The 18,223-nt window shown below is 48.4% G+C and overlaps 2 protein-coding genes across 2 annotated transcripts in view; both read left to right on the top strand.

Annotated features, from left to right (window-relative positions):
• SAR1A (secretion associated Ras related GTPase 1A) overlaps positions 1-18,223 on the top strand; it is a 94,406-nt gene that overhangs the window by 28,480 nt on the left and 47,703 nt on the right. The window lies entirely within an intron of this gene.
• Positions 1-18,223, top strand: part of PPA1 (inorganic pyrophosphatase 1) — a 30,844-nt gene that overhangs the window by 7,917 nt on the left and 4,704 nt on the right. The window contains exons 3-8 of the mRNA XM_056113387.1: positions 2,984-3,037; positions 4,507-4,626; positions 9,367-9,453; positions 11,319-11,445; positions 17,601-17,728; positions 18,003-18,088. Of these exons, the coding sequence (XP_055969362.1) occupies positions 2,984-3,037; positions 4,507-4,626; positions 9,367-9,453; positions 11,319-11,445; positions 17,601-17,728; positions 18,003-18,088 (602 nt within the window). The remainder of the gene's footprint in view (positions 1-2,983; positions 3,038-4,506; positions 4,627-9,366; positions 9,454-11,318; positions 11,446-17,600; positions 17,729-18,002; positions 18,089-18,223) is intronic.

Below are 18,223 nucleotides of genomic sequence, written 5' to 3'. Positions count from 1 at the left end.
CCTACCCGCTGTGCTATCGCTCCAGCCCCTCTCTTGTTGTTCTTGATAGTTCCTTTGTGCTGGCCTTTTTCAGTGGGTTCTGCTGTGGCTTGGTTTCCGGCCGCTTCTCTTCTCCTGTCCCCTGTGCTCTTCAGGGTAGTCGCCGTGGGGCTGAAGGGAGCTCCGTGCTGTCTGGGCTCCCTTCGTCTCTGTTGCTGTGGGTTCTCCCTGTGGGTCGTCCCTCCAGAGCATCGCGAGCTCCGTGGGTTGGAGATCTTCCGGGAGCTCGCCCAGCTCGGCTGCTTAGGCCTCCTGGGCTGTGCTGGGGCCTGGGGGCCTGGGTCTGAGCAGGTCCTCTTGGTATAGAGGAGTTTGGCATAGCTCGGATTTGGGCGGATCCGGGCATTGGCCAGCAAGCCTGGAGGCTGCTGGGTCACAGAGAGCGACTGTGGCGGGAACCCCGGCTGGGATGGCTTCAAGCTGAGGCTGTAACGGTCAGCGTGCACACGGGCGGGCCAGGGGACTCCCTGGCTGGCTGTATGAGCTTGAGTGTTCTGCTGGCCGTTTTCTGCCTAGGGACTGGGGCCCACCAGCTGGCGTGACTGTTGGGAGAGCCAACACATGGGGAGTTAAAAGATCTTTTTATTCTGCTTATTGCTGGCCTTCAGTCTGGCACAGAAACAGTCGTGCTCAGTAAATATCTGTTGGGGCAAAAAATGAATGGATGGACTCCGAGGTGCCTTGCTGGACACTTGGTGCTATCTTTGGCCAGGTTTTTTTCTAAAAAGCACCCTGCCTTCATTCAGACTTGCAGAGTCTTTGAATTAGAGTGATTTTACCCATTTTCTTCCTTTCTTTTTCCTTTTTTTGAAGTTTTGGGCCACACTCAGCAGTGCTCCGGGATTACTCCTGGATCTGCACTCAAGAATCCCTCCTCTAGGGCTCAGAGACCATAATAGGGTCCTGGGCATTGATTGCGGGTCGGCCGCATGCAAGGCAAACGCCTTGCCCACTGTACCTTAGCTCAGGCCCCTTACCCATCCTCTGAAAGACTTTTTGTGTTCCGAGTTTTTTTTTGGTTTCTTTGTTTTTTCTTAGGTTTGGAGTAATAGGATTTTTAGGTACTGTATGTAGGGTTTTTTTTTTTTTTTTTTTTGCTTTTTGGGTCACACCCGGCGATACACAGGGGTTACTCCTGGCTCTACACTCAGGAATTACCCCTGGCGGTGCTCAGGGGACCATATGGGATCCTGGGAATCGAACCCGGGTTGGCCGCATGCAAGGTAAACGCCCTACCCGCTGTGCTATCTCTCCAGCCCTTGTATGTAGTTTTAAATTTCTTCCTTGTGTTTAATATAGTTTCCAAACTCTGATTTAGTAGTTTCTGCTGTACTTGCTACTTTATTTTGGAGAGTTTATTTGATAATGTTTTCTTGAAAAAAAAAATCCCAAGAACCGCCACCTTTCCACAGTTCATCTTTCCTGTGGTAACAGCTCCATCTTGTGACCCCTTGAGATATTGCTGCCGGGCATTTCCAGGCAGACTTTTCTTTCAATCACAGACACGCACATTTTTAGTTATGGTAGAGACCTTTTGCAGCTCCATGTTTTAAATCCCAGCCCAGTTTTACACTCTTGAGTATAAGTCTTTGTAGATTTTCTGCTTGGCTAAGCGCAAAACATATAGGGCTGGAGAGAGTGCAGCAGGTCAGGCCCTTGGTTTGCATGTGGCTGACCTGGGTACCCCCAGCAACCCCAGCAAATCCCTGAGTGGAGAACCAGGAGTAACCCCTGAGTACTGCCAGGTGTTGCCAAAAACAGAAAGCAGAACGAAAACAAGCATTGTAATTACTGACTGTACATTCATTACGTAGGATGGACATTGGTGAAGTTTTCAGGGAGGGGTCCCGCTAGGCAGTGCCCAGGGCTTACTCTTGGCCCTGTGCGGCCCGGTCACTCCTGGTAGAGCTTGAGGAAGCAGCCTGGGTCCGCCCACGTGCCCGGCAAGTGCCCTCTCTGCTGTACTGTCGCTCCAGCCCCGGACGTGCTTGCTTTTTAAAAAGATTAAATTGCTAGGTTTGTGTCGACAAATGAAATGTTAATTATTGGAGGCTAACACTAAAATATCATAAAGCGATTAAACTGATTTGAGCTTTGTCTTATAAACTGCCCCTGAAAATCCAAACGCACTTCAGTCACTGTACCGTCAAGGGGCAAATTAGCCTCTTGACTTACTTGCTTTGAAGATGTTCTTTCTCAAAACACACACACACACACACACACACACACACACACACACACACCTCTGTGACCACAGCGGACAGCTAGTGCCTTCACTCTGGGCCCTCAGCATTTCCAAGAGTTACCTGTTCCCCTAGAACTTTTAGTATCTCTTGGCAAGGTCCCTATTTTTTTTTTTTTGAAAGAGAAGTAAAGGGGCTGGAGCAGTAGCACAGCGGGTAGGGCATTTGCCTTGCACGCAGCTGACCCGGGTTCGATTCCCAGCATCCCATATGGTCCCCTGAGTACCGCCAGGGGTAATTCCTGAGCGCAGAGCCAGGAGTAATCCCTGTGCATTGCCAGGTGTGACCCAAAAAGCAAAAAAAAAAAAAAAAGAGAGAGAGAGAGAGAAGTAAAAAATTTGCTTTTCCATAAAGAAATTATCTCAGCCCTCTATTCTTACTGCTAAAAAATTTGAATAGACAGAAAAGTTTGAAGAATTATACCATGAACGTCTAGTGACCATCTATACCTTGATTCTATGATTATTCTGCTGCATTTTCTGTTTCTTGTGTGTGAATGTGGACACACACACACACACACACACACACACACTGTGGCTCCATTGCCGAACCACATCCTGGTCTTCTTTTCCGATGAATTGTGTAGCGAGTCTGTTGACTTCATAGTGGCCATGCAGTGCCTGTTGAACTGTGGGCGGCAGAGGGGATGCCCCCGGGATCCCAGAACTGACCAGCCCGTGACCCTCGGACCTCTTTTTCAGGACGTGTTCCACATGGTCGTGGAGGTGCCACGCTGGACGAACGCGAAGATGGAGGTAGGTTTGTCTTTTATTGAGAGAAGTGAGAGATTTGTTTTGATGAAGCCGCGTTATTTGCTCAAGTCACCGAGAGTATTCGATATGCCAGACACAGTAACAACAAAGTCTCCAATGGAGACGTTACTGGGCCCGCTCGAGCAAATCGACGATCAATGGGAGGGCCTTTACCTTTACCTTTTACCTTTACATGATTCGAACAACCTAAACCCTGAGGTTTTCTGCTTCCCGTCTCCACTCTGTCACAGTTTTTCAGTTGTGCCTCTGATTACCCGCCTGTCCTCGGGCTCTCGGTGCTCTAACTAAACTCAAACTCGGGCTGGAAAATGCTGCTTGTTTTCCGTCCCTTTGCTTCTGCCAGGCCAGAGTCTGTGATTGCCCTTTTTGCTGTCATCCTCTCTGTTCCTGCTATTGATTCTTTCATGGAATCAGTGGTCTTTCCTCAGTCACCAGCCATCAGTGAATTTGCTGAGATGTCTGTTGTGTTTGGTATCACTGTATCACTGTAATTCAGTTGTTCATCAATTTACTTGAGCGGGTGCCGTTAACTTGTCCGTTTGTCCCAGCCCTGAGATTTTAGCAGCCTCTCCTTACTCGTCCTTCCCAAGGGTGCAGTATTTGAGGCTCTTTCAGGGTCAGGGGAATGAGACCCGTTATTGTTACTGTTTTTGGCATATCGAATACTCCATGGGTAGCTTGCCAGGCTCTGCCAAAAGCATACTTCCGTGACCGGGAATCGAACCCCGGGCCGCGGCAGTGAGAACGCTGAATCCTAACCACTAGACCACCAGGGAGTTGTATTTGGTAAAAAAGAAAAATTTCTCTTGAACAACTAACTATAATGAATACTTCCTCTGTTTTCTATCACTTACTTTTAAGCAGTTGGACAGTCAGTTCACTTTGCATGTGATAGACTTTTGAATATTTAATTTTCAATATTTAAGAGAAGTTATAGTTGGATAATATTTATTTTGCCCCCTCCTAATAAAATACTTATCACTTTAATTTTTCAACTGTTAGGATTTATTCAGCTAATTTATTTTTGCTCACTGGTATTAGTAAATGTTCTCTCTCCCTTCTTTTCTTTTCTTTTTTTATTTTGCTTTTTGGGTCACACCCAGCGATGCTCAGGGGTTATTCCTGGCTCTGCACTCAGGAATTACTCCTGGCGGTGCTTGGGGGATGATATGGGATGCCGGGGATCGAACCCAGGTCGGCCGCGTGCAAGGCAAACGCCCTACCCGCTATGCTATTGCTCTGGCCCCTCTCTCTCCCTTCTTGATCTTCTATACGCTAATGATTTTTCCACTTAAAGGTTGGTTTGAGGGAAACTTTTTTTCAAATTTATGAAGACTTTAGAGATAAAGTATGCCATTAAAGCAGAATTAGGGGAACTGCATTCTTTCAGATTCTTAGTTGAATAGTGTTTCACATCCATACGTACAGCAATTTGAAATTCTTTATTGTAGATTGCAACAAAGGATCCTTTAAATCCAATTAAACAAGACGTGAAAAAAGGAAAGCTGCGTTTCGTGGCAAATTTATTCCCTTATAAGGGATACATCTGGAACTACGGGGCCATCCCGCAGGTAAGTCTCTCAGAAACAGTGACTCAAAAACATACTTTTTGTGCATGAACTTTATTTCAAGGAGAGATAGAATATCCTCACACCATTTTTGCTGTTGTTGATTTTTAAAACATGCAGGGCAATGAGACCAGTTTTTTTTTTTTTTTTTTTTTTTTTTTTAGTGAAACACCATGAGGTACAGTTGTAGATTTACAAATTTTTGTGCTTGGATCTTGGTCATACCACGATCAAATACCCATCCCTCCACCAGTGCCCATTTTCCACCACCAGGGTAATATCCCTCCCCCCCATCCTCCCATCCCCCCATCCCCCCTGCCACTGTGGCAGGGCATTCCCTTTTGTTTTCTCTCTCCTCCTGGGTGTTGTGATCAGCCAAAGAGGCATTGAGTGGCGAACATGTTCAGTCCAGTCTACTTTCAACCTGCATCTCCCCTCCTGGGAGGATCCTCCAAACACCCTCCACTTGGTGTTCCCCTTTCTATCTGAATTGTCCTTTCCCCTAGAATACCCAGCTGGCCTCTAAGTTATGGAGTAATTCTCCTGGTGTTGCTCTCAGCTATTCTTGGGTACTAATCTCATATTTTATTATTTTATATCCCCCAGATGAATGCTATCTTTCTGTGTCTATCCCTCTCTTTCTGACTCATTTCGCTTAGCATGATACTTTCCATATTGTACCACTTGTATGTAAAGTTCATGACTTCATCTTTTCTAAGAGCCACATAGTACTCCATTGTGTAGATGTACCGAAGTTTCTTTAACCAGTCATCTGTTCTTGGGCACTCAGGTCTCTTCCAGTTTCTGGCTACTGTAAAGAGTGCTGCAATGAACAAACAAGTGCAGATGTCACTTCGGCTACACATTTTTGCCTCTCTGGGATATATTCCCAGGAGTGGTATCGCTGGGTCAAATGGGAGCTCAATTTCTAATTTTTTGAGGAACGTCCATACTGTTTTCCAAAAGGGCTGAACCAGTCGGCATTCCCACCAGCAGTGAAGGAGTGTCCCTTTCTCGCCACACCCGCGCCAGCAACGGTTGCTTTTGTTCTTTTGAATGTGGGCCAGTCTCTGAGGTGTGAGATGGTATCTCATTGTGGTTTTGATCTGCATCTCCCTGATGATTAATGATGTAGAGCATTTTCTCATGTGCCTTGAGACCAGTTATTTTTAATAACTTCTTTTTAATATTTCTTTGAAGCTATTCTTTGAATAGCTTATTTTCAAGAGAAACTGGAAGATAAATATTTACAGTTGTTTTGCTTGTTTTGTTTTTGTTTGGGGCCTGGCAGTGCTCAGGGCTTACTCCTGGCCCTGCACTCAGGGATCACCCCTGGTGGGGCTCAGGGGACCATACGGGTTGTCCAGGATCGAACTTGGGTTGGCTGTGTATAAAGCAAGGGTGCTGTTGCTTTTAATGCACATTGGATGACTTTTTTTTTCTTTTTGGGTCACACCCAGCGATGCACAGGGATTATTCCTGGCTTTGCACTCAGGAATTACTCCTGGAGGTGCTTGGGGGACCATATGAGATGCTGGGAATTGAACCCAGGTCGTCTGCGTGCAAGGCAAATGCCCTACCCACTGTGCTATCACTCCAGCCCCATATTAGATAACTTTGTTTTCTGAAATGTTTGCTTTTCTATATAGACCGCTTGAAGGTCTATATAGAAAATATAAAAATGTTTTTCTTTACAGTCACTGTCACTGTCCTCCCTTTGTTCATCAATTTGCTCGAGTGGGCCCAGTAACATTGTGAAACTTGTTACTGTGTTTGGCATATCAAATATGTGACGGGTAGCTTGCCAGGCTTTGCCGTGCGGGCGAGATACTCTCTATAGCTTGCCAGGCTCTCCAAGAGGGCTGGAGGAGTCGAACTTGGCTTGGGCTGCGTGCAAGTGTGCAAGTATAAGTGGACAATTTACTAGAAACTAAGGTATTAGGAGCACTGATTCTTGGGCTGGGATGTAGTACAGTGGTTTGATTCCTGGAGCCACATGGTCCCCTGAGGATCAACAGTGTAGCCTAGTTATCCCTAAGCAGGCCTCAAGGAGCATCACATCCTCAGCCTTTGCATTGAACCAACAGTCTGGTTGGCTGAGGACCACAGACCTAGTCCCCACCCCACCCCACTTCTCAGCATCACATGGGAGCTTCCCCTCACCCCTGCAAATAGCTCTAGTTCTTTTTTTTTTTTTTTTCTTTTTGGGTCATACCCAGTGGGCAATGCTCAGGGGTTACTCCTGGCTTTGCACTCAGGAGTTACTCCTGCCGGTGCTCAGGGGACCATATGGGATGCTGGGAATCGAACCCGGGTCGGCTGCGTGCAAGACAAACGCCCTACCCGCTGTGCTATTGCTCCAGCCCCGTGGTTCTTGCCATCACACAGATGAAGATTTAGATCCCAAGTCTGGAACTTCTGACCTTATCTGACCTGCCTGTTTCTTCGTCTCTCAGGCACTGACTCCTTCCCTTGAGGTAGTGAGAGTGCTCACGTGGTCATTGTGAGCCGTGAGGGTGCTCGGTGGCACACAAGAGTCCTCACAGCTGCTGACTTTCATGTCTGGCAGCCTGATTCTTGCTTCTTTAAGCTCTTGGTGGTACAATAACTGTGGGGTTCTGTTTTTCTAAACATTCAACGCTTTGAAGCGGGGAGGGATCTGTGATGTTTATCAGTACTTCCCCTGTACGACGTCAGTGCCTCCAGCACGACGGTGCTGGAAACCCGAGTGAAGAATCCCTAGAATTGTGCCATTATGAGTAAATAATCTATTAATTTAAGTCTAGGCGGGCTAGGATAGTACTGTGGCACTTGAGATTTTTACATAAAACGCACTTTCTTTTTCTTGATGATCCATGCTATGTATTGTTGCCTTCAGGTCTATCGATTGAAATCCACTCTGAAACAATCTATAAGTTAGGAGACAGGTTCCGCTCTTCTGCCTTGTTAGGGGGCCTCATTTATCTGCTTTAAGTACAGCACTTCACCTTGAACGTCATCTGACTTCATGTTTAGCCTCGAAATCCCTGCCTGCTGGGAAAACATGGCTAAAATATTTGTTCTCTAGAATCTGAATGGGCTTTGTTGAATCCACTCTAACTTTATCCCGTCTCACTATGATCAGCTTGCCTTTATTCCATCTGAGCAGGCAAACAAATTTCAATAATGTGTCTGGACTGTGGGAGAGAACCAAAACAATAAGGAAATTTGAAACTCACTTCCTGGCAAACATAAGCCGTCCCTCCGTGAGTAGAATGCTCGCTAAGGGCCCTGTGGACCAGGCAGGAAGTCAGAAACCTAACCGTTCGTTTTCAGTTTGATGGCCACACCCGGCAGTGCTCTGGGCTTACTCCTGGCTCTGCGCTCCCGAATCCTTCTGGTAGGGCTTGGGAGACCATACAGGATGCTGGGGGGCCATAGGAGATGCCAGGGCTTGAACCCGGTTGGCCACATGGAAGGCAAGCGCCCTCCCCGTGGTTCTTTCACTCTGGCCAAGCATTGACACTGAATCAGAACACATTGTTTCAGTTTTAATATCACTGCTTACCTACCTCAGCTTTGAAAATGTTTTTTTTTTCTCTTTTTGAGTCACACCCGGCGATGCTCAGGGGTTACTCCTGGCTCTGCACTCAGGAGTTACTCCTGGCGGTGCTCAGGGGACCCTATGGGATGCTGGGAATCGAACCCGGGTCGGCCGCGTGCAAGGCAAATGCCCTACCCGCTGTGCTATCGCTCCAGCCCCCTTGAAAATGTATTTTAAAGTAAATCTAGTTAACAATAAGTATGAATTGCTTATCAAAGCTTTTTTTTTTGTCCATTAATTGGGGTAGAAGGACACACCCCACATTGCTCAGAGGCCATGCCATGCAGGGCATCAAACATCAGATCCAACACATGTGCTCGGCCACTCGAGCCACGTGCCTGGTCAAAAACACATTTAAAAATATATTTAAGGGGCTGGAGCGATAGCACAGCGGGTAACGTTTGCCTTGCATGCGGCCAACCTGGGTTCGATTCCCAGCATCCCATATGGTCCCCCAAGCACCACCAGGAGTAATTCTGAGTGCAGAGCCAGGAGGAACCCCTGTGCATCGCCAGGTGTGACCCAAAAAGCAATATATATATATATTCAAAAACTTAATACTTGGTATATTTGTGCCTTCATGTTTCAGGTGTTAGGTATTTTTGTTTCAAATAGGATATTTATGTGTATGGTTTATATAGATACATAAAATTTAGTTTAGCTGTATAGTCATAAAAGGAGTTGTGCAACTTAAATATCATGAATAGTTAAGATCCTTAAATAGGAATAAAGAATTATTTTAAGATGAGGAAAATAGCTGGAGGTTGTTTCTAAATTTTTCAGAAAGAATGGGATATTAGGGGCTGGAGTGATGGTCTGGTGGGTAGGGTACTTGCCTGTGTGCTGCCAACTCAGTTTGATCCCTGGCACCATATGTGGTTGGTCCCCTAAACTGATACAGAGGAAGCCAGGGTGTGGGACCCCCTTCATAAAAAAGAATGGGATATTGCCATTAATTGGGGCTTTCGCTGCGCCTGGTGGTCACCCTGGCTCTGTGCTGGGGGTTGAGCTGCTGATGCTGGATGCCTGAAGGGAGGTCCCCAATCCCTGGTGCTCTCTCAGGTCCTGGGGGATCTTGCAATGCCACCGGGAGATCATCTGCATACGTCAGTGACTTGTGGAGGAATGTTTGCTCATCTGAGCCTTTTTGTGTTTTCCAGACTTGGGAAGACCCAGGACACAATGACAAACACACTGGCTGTTGTGGTGACAATGACCCCATTGATGTGTGTGAAATTGGAAGCCGGGTAATGGAATCTAAAATGTTTTTTCTCTGGTGTTGCCATGGTATTCATCAAGTATACCGAGTTCATACTTAAAAAAAAAATGGGGGTGAAACCATGTTTCTTGGTGTGATAAGTTTAAAGCTTACCTTTCATCAAAGCATTGATGATGAGAATGCATATGTTTAAACTGTTTGATCTAGAAAGAGCGGTTTGCACGTACGGCTCTTCGATGATGTGGCAGGCAGATGTGCCCTGCATTGCTTTTAAAAGGCAGATGGCCAGGCAGTGGGTGGAAAGGAGGAGGAAGAGGCGACTCTGGTCTCACTCAAAGATCTGGAGCAGCTAGTGAACTGCCCAGACCAAATAGTCTCGTACATTGAAGAGAGATGGTAAGAATTCCTTTGGTAAGTGGGTTTGCTTTGGAGATCATAATTACTGCCTAGACTAAATAGTCTTGTAGGTTGAAGAGAGACGGTGAGAATCCTTTGGGAAGTGGATTTGCTTTGGAGATCATAATTGTGATCTTTCTCAGGCTCAGGAAAAGAGGTAACTGAAAAGAAAGTTGTTGTCCACTTTTTTAAAATTTTTTTTTTAATTTATTTTTTTGTCATTCACTTTTTTTTTTTTTTTTTGCTTTTTGGGTCACACCTGGCAATGCACAGGGGTCACTCCTGGCTCTGCCCTCAGGAATTACCCCTGGTAGCACTCAGGGGACCATATGGGATGCTGGGAATCGAACCCGGGTTGGCCGCGTGCAAGGCAAACGTCCTACCCGCTGTGCTATCGCTCCAGCCCCTGTCATTCACTTTTTAACAATAAATTTGAGTCATTTGTCTGGCTACCTAACTTGGCGACCGTTTCTCCCCTCTGCTGGGGACCTCCCGTTCCCACTTCCCTCACTGAATTTCATGATTATGTACTGCTAATATACTGTAAAATTAAAGGCCAAGGTGACACATTTGGGGCCGGAGCCACAGTACAGTGGGTAGGGCACGTGCCTTGCACGCAGCCGACCCAGTTTTGATCCCTGGCACCCCATATGGTCCCCTGAGCCCTCCAGGAGTGATACCTGAATGCAGATCCAGGATTAAGCCACTGGGTGTGGTCCAAAGACAAAGCACATTTAAATATGGTTTTTTTTTTTTTTTTTTTTTTTTTTTTTTTTTGCTTTTTGGGTCATACCCGGCAATGCACAGGGGTTCCTCCTGGCTCTGTGCTCAGGAATTACCCCTGGCGGTAGCTCAGGGGACCATATGGGATGCTGGGAATCGAACCCAGGTTGGCCGCATGCAAGGCAAACGCCCTACCCGCTGTGCTATTGCTCCAGCCCCTTAAATATGTTTTTGAAACTACTCAGGGATAATCTCAGCTTCAGTAAAATCAGTAACAGCTTGAGTCCATGAATTTCCCCGAACTGTCACTGATGGTTTTAGAATCTGTAAGTACGAAGAGCCTGTTATAAACTCTGATGGGACTGTTGTTGTTTGCTAGTTTAGCTTTTTGAAAAATTGCCTTAAGTCTTGCTCCAGGGAGATCGGCCATGCGTAAGGTATTAGCATAACCCTATACTATGATCCCCAGCACTCCTCAGCCTCCGTCCAGAGCACCAGCAGGTGTGACTCTGGTGGCCCCCAAGCACCTCCAGGTTGCCCTGGGTGGTCCGTGGCCCTGCAGTTCCCAAGGGGCACTGCATCTTCAGGCTTTAGCTTTGAACTGCAGGTGCAGGTGAGTGAGAGCTTCCAGGCAGGGCCCTTGATGCTGCCTTCTCTCCCCAAAAGAAACAGAAACAGAAACTGAGCACCGTGCATCCCTCCTGTGGGTCAAACACAGGGTTTCTCCCAGCACCCCCTTCTGTAGCGCGCCCTGACTGTGACTTCTTCTCTCAGGTCTGCGACAGAGGCGAAATCATCCGGGTGAAAGTTCTCGGCATATTGGCCATGATCGATGAAGGGGAGACCGACTGGAAGGTCATTGCCATTAACGTGGACGACCCAGATGCGGCCAATTTTAATGGTAAGGGAAGCGACCCCCGTCCGTGAATCCAGATCTTGCTCACCACCGAGCGCTACCTTGGCCTTCACGCTGTTCAAGGCGGAGGAACAGAACGTGGCAAGGTGTTGCTGTGTCCACCTCCGAACTAAGCTAATGGAACTTCCTCCTTCATCCCAGGAAAGAAAATAACCCGGTAGCTGGAATCTTCTGTGTGCACCCTCACTCCCAGCCCCCTACACACATGCCTGTGTTTATACAGGATAGAGCTCCATTGCTGTTTATTAAGATTTTTTAAGTTGATTTATCCAGATACTATAGAATTCGGCATTCTAAAGTGTATGAATCTGTGGTTCTTTATATAAGTAGGGCAACTACTACCTAATTTCAGGCCTGTTTCTCCCCTCTACTGGGGACCTCTTCTTCCCACTTCCTCCAGTTCCTATCAGCCCCTAATGTACTATGTGTCTTTCTGGATTTGCCTCTCACGGAAATGGGACCCTGTGATGACTTGGTTGCCCTCTTGACCAAGCCTGTTTCCAAGGTCCACCCAGGTTATGCGTGTAGAAGAAGTACTTCTTTCCCTTTTGGTGGTCGAATTCTCAGAACACAAAATTCAACATTTTGATACAGAAGTCTAGATGTGGTAGCATTTAAGTACATTTGTAAGGTGAGTCTCCATCGCTCCCTGGTTCCAGGCCATCATTGCCCGGGTGGGAAACTGCATTTAAGCAATCATCATTGCCTACTCTCCTCCCACAGGACTGGGCATGTGCTCCTCTTTCTAACATACTTGTTTCTGACGTTGGTTTGGGGCCATGCCCAGCTGTGCTTAGGGCTTGCTCCAGCCTCTGCACTAATTACTCCTGGAGGGGTTGGGGCACCATATGGGGTGCCAGGGATAGACCCCGTGTTGGCCGGGTGTGTGGCAAGCACCCTCCGCACTGTCCTGTCGCTCCGGCCACCCTTCTGACATCCTTAAGGGCAGCGGCGAGTGCGCCTTTAACCTTTCTGCTGGCCCCGCGACCTCTGCCCACCGTGGGAGAGGCCGTCTGCTTTTGAAGGCTGTGTGCTCACACGAGGTCTCGCTCTGTCGTAATAGAGGACACTCGTCCCAACTCAAAGTCCTAGCGAGCACATCTGAAAAGCCATCTGTCATCTAAGGTGGACATCTTCATAGACTGGGGTGAGGAGGCGGGAGTCCTTAGGCGACTGAGAGACGAGGAGGATTCTGCCACCATAAAATTCTGTGGGTTTCGACAAATACCCAGTATTGGTGCCCACCATTACAATATCAGCATGGGCGTAGTGGACGTCATGCTGCCCCGGCTGAAGGGGTTCACTCCCCGATCCCCGAAGCACACGACGGTTACGGTGTGTGGAAGGAAGGGTGCTAGTCAGCTCACCTGGGTCATGCTGGGTTACCCACTCGTAGAACTGCCCGTCTCTGAGTTCTCGTGGCAGAGGGAGGCGGGGGATAAGAGGACCTGGGAGAGGACCCGCTTGCTCTCGCTGCCTCGACGGCTGACAGGGAGGGGAGTCGGGCTGCTCTCAGCCTGCAGCACATGGAGGAGAATTTTTCTTTAGAATCTGCCCAGCGAACACTTTTCCTGCTGACGCCTCCACTTTCGCCCAGTGAGGCCCATTTTAGGCAAGCAGACAAATTGGGCAATAACTAGATAAATGATCCGATCGTTAATAGACAACGTTCATAGAACAGTCACCAAGATAAACAAGACACAGAGTTCCCAGATCTTGTCATTTGGATAAATCTTTGTGCTTTGAGTGAGGCAATGGCTTCTTATATAAGACACCAAGAGCCCAAGTGACAGCAACACACTTAGACCACATCCTGGTGAGAAAATCGAGTGTGTCCAAGGACCTGGCGATTCTCAGGGGTCACTCCGACTCTACTTGGGAATTACTCTGGTGGTACTCGGGGAAATCAGCTGAGTTGCTGGGGGTCAAACCCGGGTTGGAGCATACAGGACAAGCACAGACCCGCTGTAACTATTGCTCCAACCCCCAGAGACAGCTCTAAAGACAGCAAAAGAACGGGCTGGAGAGACAGTACAGGCCGTAAGGTGCACTAGCTTAACCTGTGCATTTGGATAACTTAATTCTCAGCACGGGACCCCCAAAAACCACCATCCCAAAAGAAAAAATTTGGAGTGAAAGAATGAATGACCCTCAAGCATAAGGAAAGATGACCAAATTTGTATCTCTGATAAAGCTCTAGTATCCATCTAAGTAAATATGAAAAATAAATAAATAAGATTTTGCTATAATAAAGAATGTTCTAACCTGTGTAGGCAGGGAAGGAGGGATCTGAGCCCTCATCTACGCTGCTGGCATGGCCCCGTTGCTTTCCTTACAGCTTGGCCCAAGGATGCTTCTCTCTGCGTTGGTTATAATCTGCAAAGTTGGTCAGTGCCTGGATGAGAGGGACCCTACTAGCCATGGCCCTGGGAGGGAACTGTGACCACCAGAGTCGGACCAGAGTGATAGTTCAGCAGGGAGGGCACTTCCCAGTGCCCCAAGCACCTCTAGGGGTGATGAGTGCAGAGCCAGGAGTAACCCCTGAGCATCACCTATGTGGCCCAAAAGGCAAAAAAAGAAAAAGAAAAAGAACAGCACCAGAATCTACTCGCACCTCTCTGCAGTGGGCATCTGGAAAAGGACACCTCGGGGCTGTGGCCCCCACAGCGTGGGCACCGCGAAGGTCGATTGAGATCTGGCCACAGTCCGAACACTCCTGTGCTGGACCTTCGCGGTCCCTGAATCTCCATGGGGCCTCAGGAGGCAGCACCGCGAGTCACTGGCTCTTCATTGCCTCACCAGCTCCGCTGCTGGGGCTCCCTCCCAAGTCCGGGGTGCAACCACTCAGCACCCGCGCTGTGGTGCCCGTCTCAGCCCTGGAGGAGGCTCCCCAGTCCGGGAGTGCAAGTGAAACGATTCCCGAGTTCTCTGAGTCATTCCAGTCCATGGAACCTCAGGGGCCGAGTGTGGGGCATCTGGTTTCTAGCAGGAGGGGAGAAGCATTGGGAGTTTTTCAGCTAAGACCTGGAGGGGAGGCCGCAGAGAATGGGCCAGAAGGATGTGTCAGAAGGGCTGTGCGGACTCCCCAGGAGGTACCTGGCGAGAAAGAACCGGTTGGGGGTATTACCAGGTGTAGCATTTTCACGTGAGGGTCCTATTTATTGGAGTTATTTCCCTATCAAATGTTCTCCGTTGTACGTTTCTGGAAGTTTATCAGTCGTTAAGTATTTCCCAGCCCGCTTTGTAAACTTTTTGTCGATTATAAATGGGCCGTAAGCAAAGTTCCTTTATCCAGATAGAACTAAGTTTTTGTAGTTGTGTGTGTGTGTGTGTGTGTGTGTGTGTGTGTGTGTTTGCACTTAGATCATTTGCTTACTTGCAGCAGCAGTTTGGTCATTGAAGTTGGGTTGAGTTTGCCAAGATCTCTCCACCGTGACCCCAGGGTCCCTCCCTCGCCCCGCCCCTGCCTCCCCTAAGCATCCTCAAATCATGGTTCCCGCCGCATCTCAGGCTTGTTCCCATCGGGGCTGATCTCGTCCCCAGGCTTTGTTTGTTTATTCTCTGGTGAGTGAGACCGCTGCTGTTGGCCTTTCTCTTTCTGATTCGCGTCACTTAGCGCCACGCCCTCCAGTTCCACCCGTGTCACAGAAGGCCAGAGTTCGTCTTGACTCACAGACCAGAGAGCTGCGTTGTGTGTGCATCCCACTTGATCCATCCGCACCTCTGCAGTCGGGTGCTTGGTTTGTTTCCAGATCTTGGCGATGGTAAATCGTGCTGCGATGGACATGCAGTGCCCTGGGCGTGCGCAATTAGAGCAGGACTGCAACTTGCACGGGAGCACTGTCCTCCCCTTGTTCATTGATTTACTCGAGTGGGTTCCAGTAGCGTCTCCGTTGTGAGACTTCAATATGTTTTTGGCATGTTGAATACACCACGGGGAGCTTGCCAGGTTCTGCTGTGTGGGTGGGATACTCTCAGTAGCTTGCCGGGCTCTCCGAGAGGGACGGAGGACTAGAACCCGTGTCGGCCACGTGCAAGGCAAACGCCCTACCCGTTGTGCTGTTGCTCCATAAAACAATAATACAGGCACGCTTATTTTTTTAAAAAAAGGCCCTCCCGTTGATCATCGATTTGCTCGAGCGGGCCCAGTAACGTCTCCATTGGAGACTTTGTTGTTACTGTGTCTGGCATATCGAGTACTCTCGGTAGCTTGCCGGGCTCTCCGAGAGGGGCGGAGGAATCGAACTTGGGTCGGCCATGTTGGCTGCGTGCAAGGCAAACGCCCTACTGCTGTGCTATTCATTAATTTTTTCATTTAATTTTTTAAAAAAAATTAAATGAAAAAGTTAATGAATGAATTAGAATTTTTTTTCTTTTTGGGTCACACCTGGCTCTGCACTCAAGAGTTACTCCTGGCGGTGCTCAGGGGACCATATGGGATGCTGGGAATCGAACCAACCCGGGTTGGCCGCGTGCAAGGCAAACGCCCTACCCGCTGTGCTATTATCTCTCCAGCCCCTGAATTAGAATGTTTGAGTTTAAAAAATCTGCAGGGAGGACCCAGAAGTTGGAATGGCACCTGCCTTATACGTAACTGCTTCGATTGCCCTGGTTCAGTCCCTGGCACCGTGTCTGGTCTGGTCCCTTGAGCACCTCCAGGGCTTGCTCCTGGGTAATCAGTGGGGGCCAGAGTGAGAAGGTATAGCAGTTCGGGTGCTTGCCTTGTATGCAGTTGACCTGGGGTTGATCTCTGGCCCACATATGTTCTCCTGGGGATTCCTGAGCCCAGAGCACTGCAGAGTGTGGGCTCCTCCGTCCCAATTTTAAAACAACAACAAAATGTGTGTGTGTGTGTGTGTGTGTGTGTGTGTATTTTTTTTTTTAACGGTAGAGCTGAGTTTGATGAACTTGAGATTGGGGAGCTCTATCAAAACTTGAGGAGTTTTGGAGGTGGTCTCCCCAGCAGTGCTTAGGGGTCTTGCTGCTACTCCCAGTGAGCCCCGTGGTGCTTGGACCACCCGACAATGCTGGGGGTCAGACCCGGGTCTTCCAGACCTCAGCCCCATCCTCGACCCCTTAACAAGGGAAGTAGTAAAAGAGGGGAGTCGCATGCCCCTGGACCTCAGTCCTCCACCCCAGTGACTCCTGGGCATTGCCAATGTGGCCCCGAGGGCCCCCTGAGCACTGCCTGGGTGACACATGTGGTTCTGGGCCCCAGAGGACCCATGTGTCATGTTGTCCAGCCCTACACAGCGATCCACTGACCTGATAGACCGAGAATCACTTGGGAGGCCCCATGAAAATGCTTTTAAAGCATTAAGAGATTACCTGTGCTATAAAGCCAAAAAAATTATCATAATTGATATGTAACTTGTCACGGATATGAGCCGCAGGCAGTTTCTTAATTATCTCTCTTAGTCTGTAATCGGCAGATGATCTGAATATAGCCTCAACTTGTCTTTTGTTCCTTTGTTTTTGGGGTCACACGCAGCCATGCTCGGGGGTTACTCCTGGCTCTGCGCTCAGGGATCATGCCCGGCAATGCTCGTGGGGCCATGTGGGATGCTGAGTTAGCTGCATGCTAGGCAGACACTCCGCCGCTGTGCTGTTTACACTCTGGCCCCACAACATGTCTTCTTAAATATTTGTGATCGTGTGTCCCCCTGGGCTGGAGCGATAGCACAGTGGGTAGGGTGTTTGCCTTGTGCGCGGTCGACCTGAGTTCGATTCCTCCACTCCTCTCTCGGAGAGCCCAGCAAGCTACTGAGTGTATCTCGCCCGCACGGCAAAGCCTGGCAAGCTCCCCGTGACGTATTTGATATGCCAAACACAGTAACAAGTCTCACAATGTTACTGGGCCCACTCGAGCAAATCGACGAACAACGTTTGGACAGTGACAGTGTCCTCCTGGCCATTTCTCTCTCTTTGGCTAACACATAGATGTACTACTGTATTGATTAGTCAGATTTCATGATGCTGGTGGTTTCGTGTGTGTGTATGTTCTCTCAGCAGTGATGGGTTCTAACATTATCTGGAACTTCTCGCTAATTCACCCTGTGGGTTTTACAGAATAAGTAGGCAACGCTTTCATTGGCTGCAGAGTGACATGGGCACCTTGCAATCTGCTTGTTCTCGTTTAGATATTAATGATGTCAAGCGGCTGAAGCCTGGCTACCTGGAAGCAACCGTGGACTGGTTTAAAAGGTACAAGGTTCCTGATGGGAAACCAGAGAACCAGTTCGCTTTCAACGCTGAATTTAAAAATAAGGTAATGCCCCATTGCGAATGGCCGCTCTAGACCTATCTGGGTGAAGACTTGTGATTTCACCAGAGGGTGACCGAGGGTGACCATTCCAGGAGACTCTGTCATCTTAAGTCCCTAAGACATAAGGGAGCCCTGATGCTGCTTTACACACTCAAGTGTGTTCTGCCCTTTGGACACAAGAAAGCTATGGGAAGAAATTCATAGTCCTCAGTCTTCGGGGAAACGTTTATGAGGAAAGAACACTTTCTCCTGTAATGCCTGTCTTTTCAAATTTCAGGAGTTTGCGATTGATGTTATTAAGAACACTCATGACTATTGGAGAGCATTAGTCACCAAGAAAACTGATGGGAAAGGAATCAGCTGGTAAGCGGACAGGCCCCTCCGCGTGTTGAATGCCCAGAGCAGCCCAGTTCCCAAAGGTTTTGATGGTTTTGTTTGTTTTGTTTCTGTTTGCTTGTTTTTTGGGGGAGTGTTCTTTGGGCCTTTGGGAACCTTTGG

This window comes from Sorex fumeus, unplaced genomic scaffold (genome assembly GCF_029834395.1).
Source record: "Sorex fumeus unplaced genomic scaffold, SorFum_2.1 ptg000020l, whole genome shotgun sequence".
NCBI classification, from domain to species: domain Eukaryota; kingdom Metazoa; phylum Chordata; class Mammalia; order Eulipotyphla; family Soricidae; genus Sorex; species Sorex fumeus.
The sequence above is the reverse complement of the archived record's forward strand: the minus strand, read 5'-3'. Positions and strand labels throughout refer to the sequence as shown.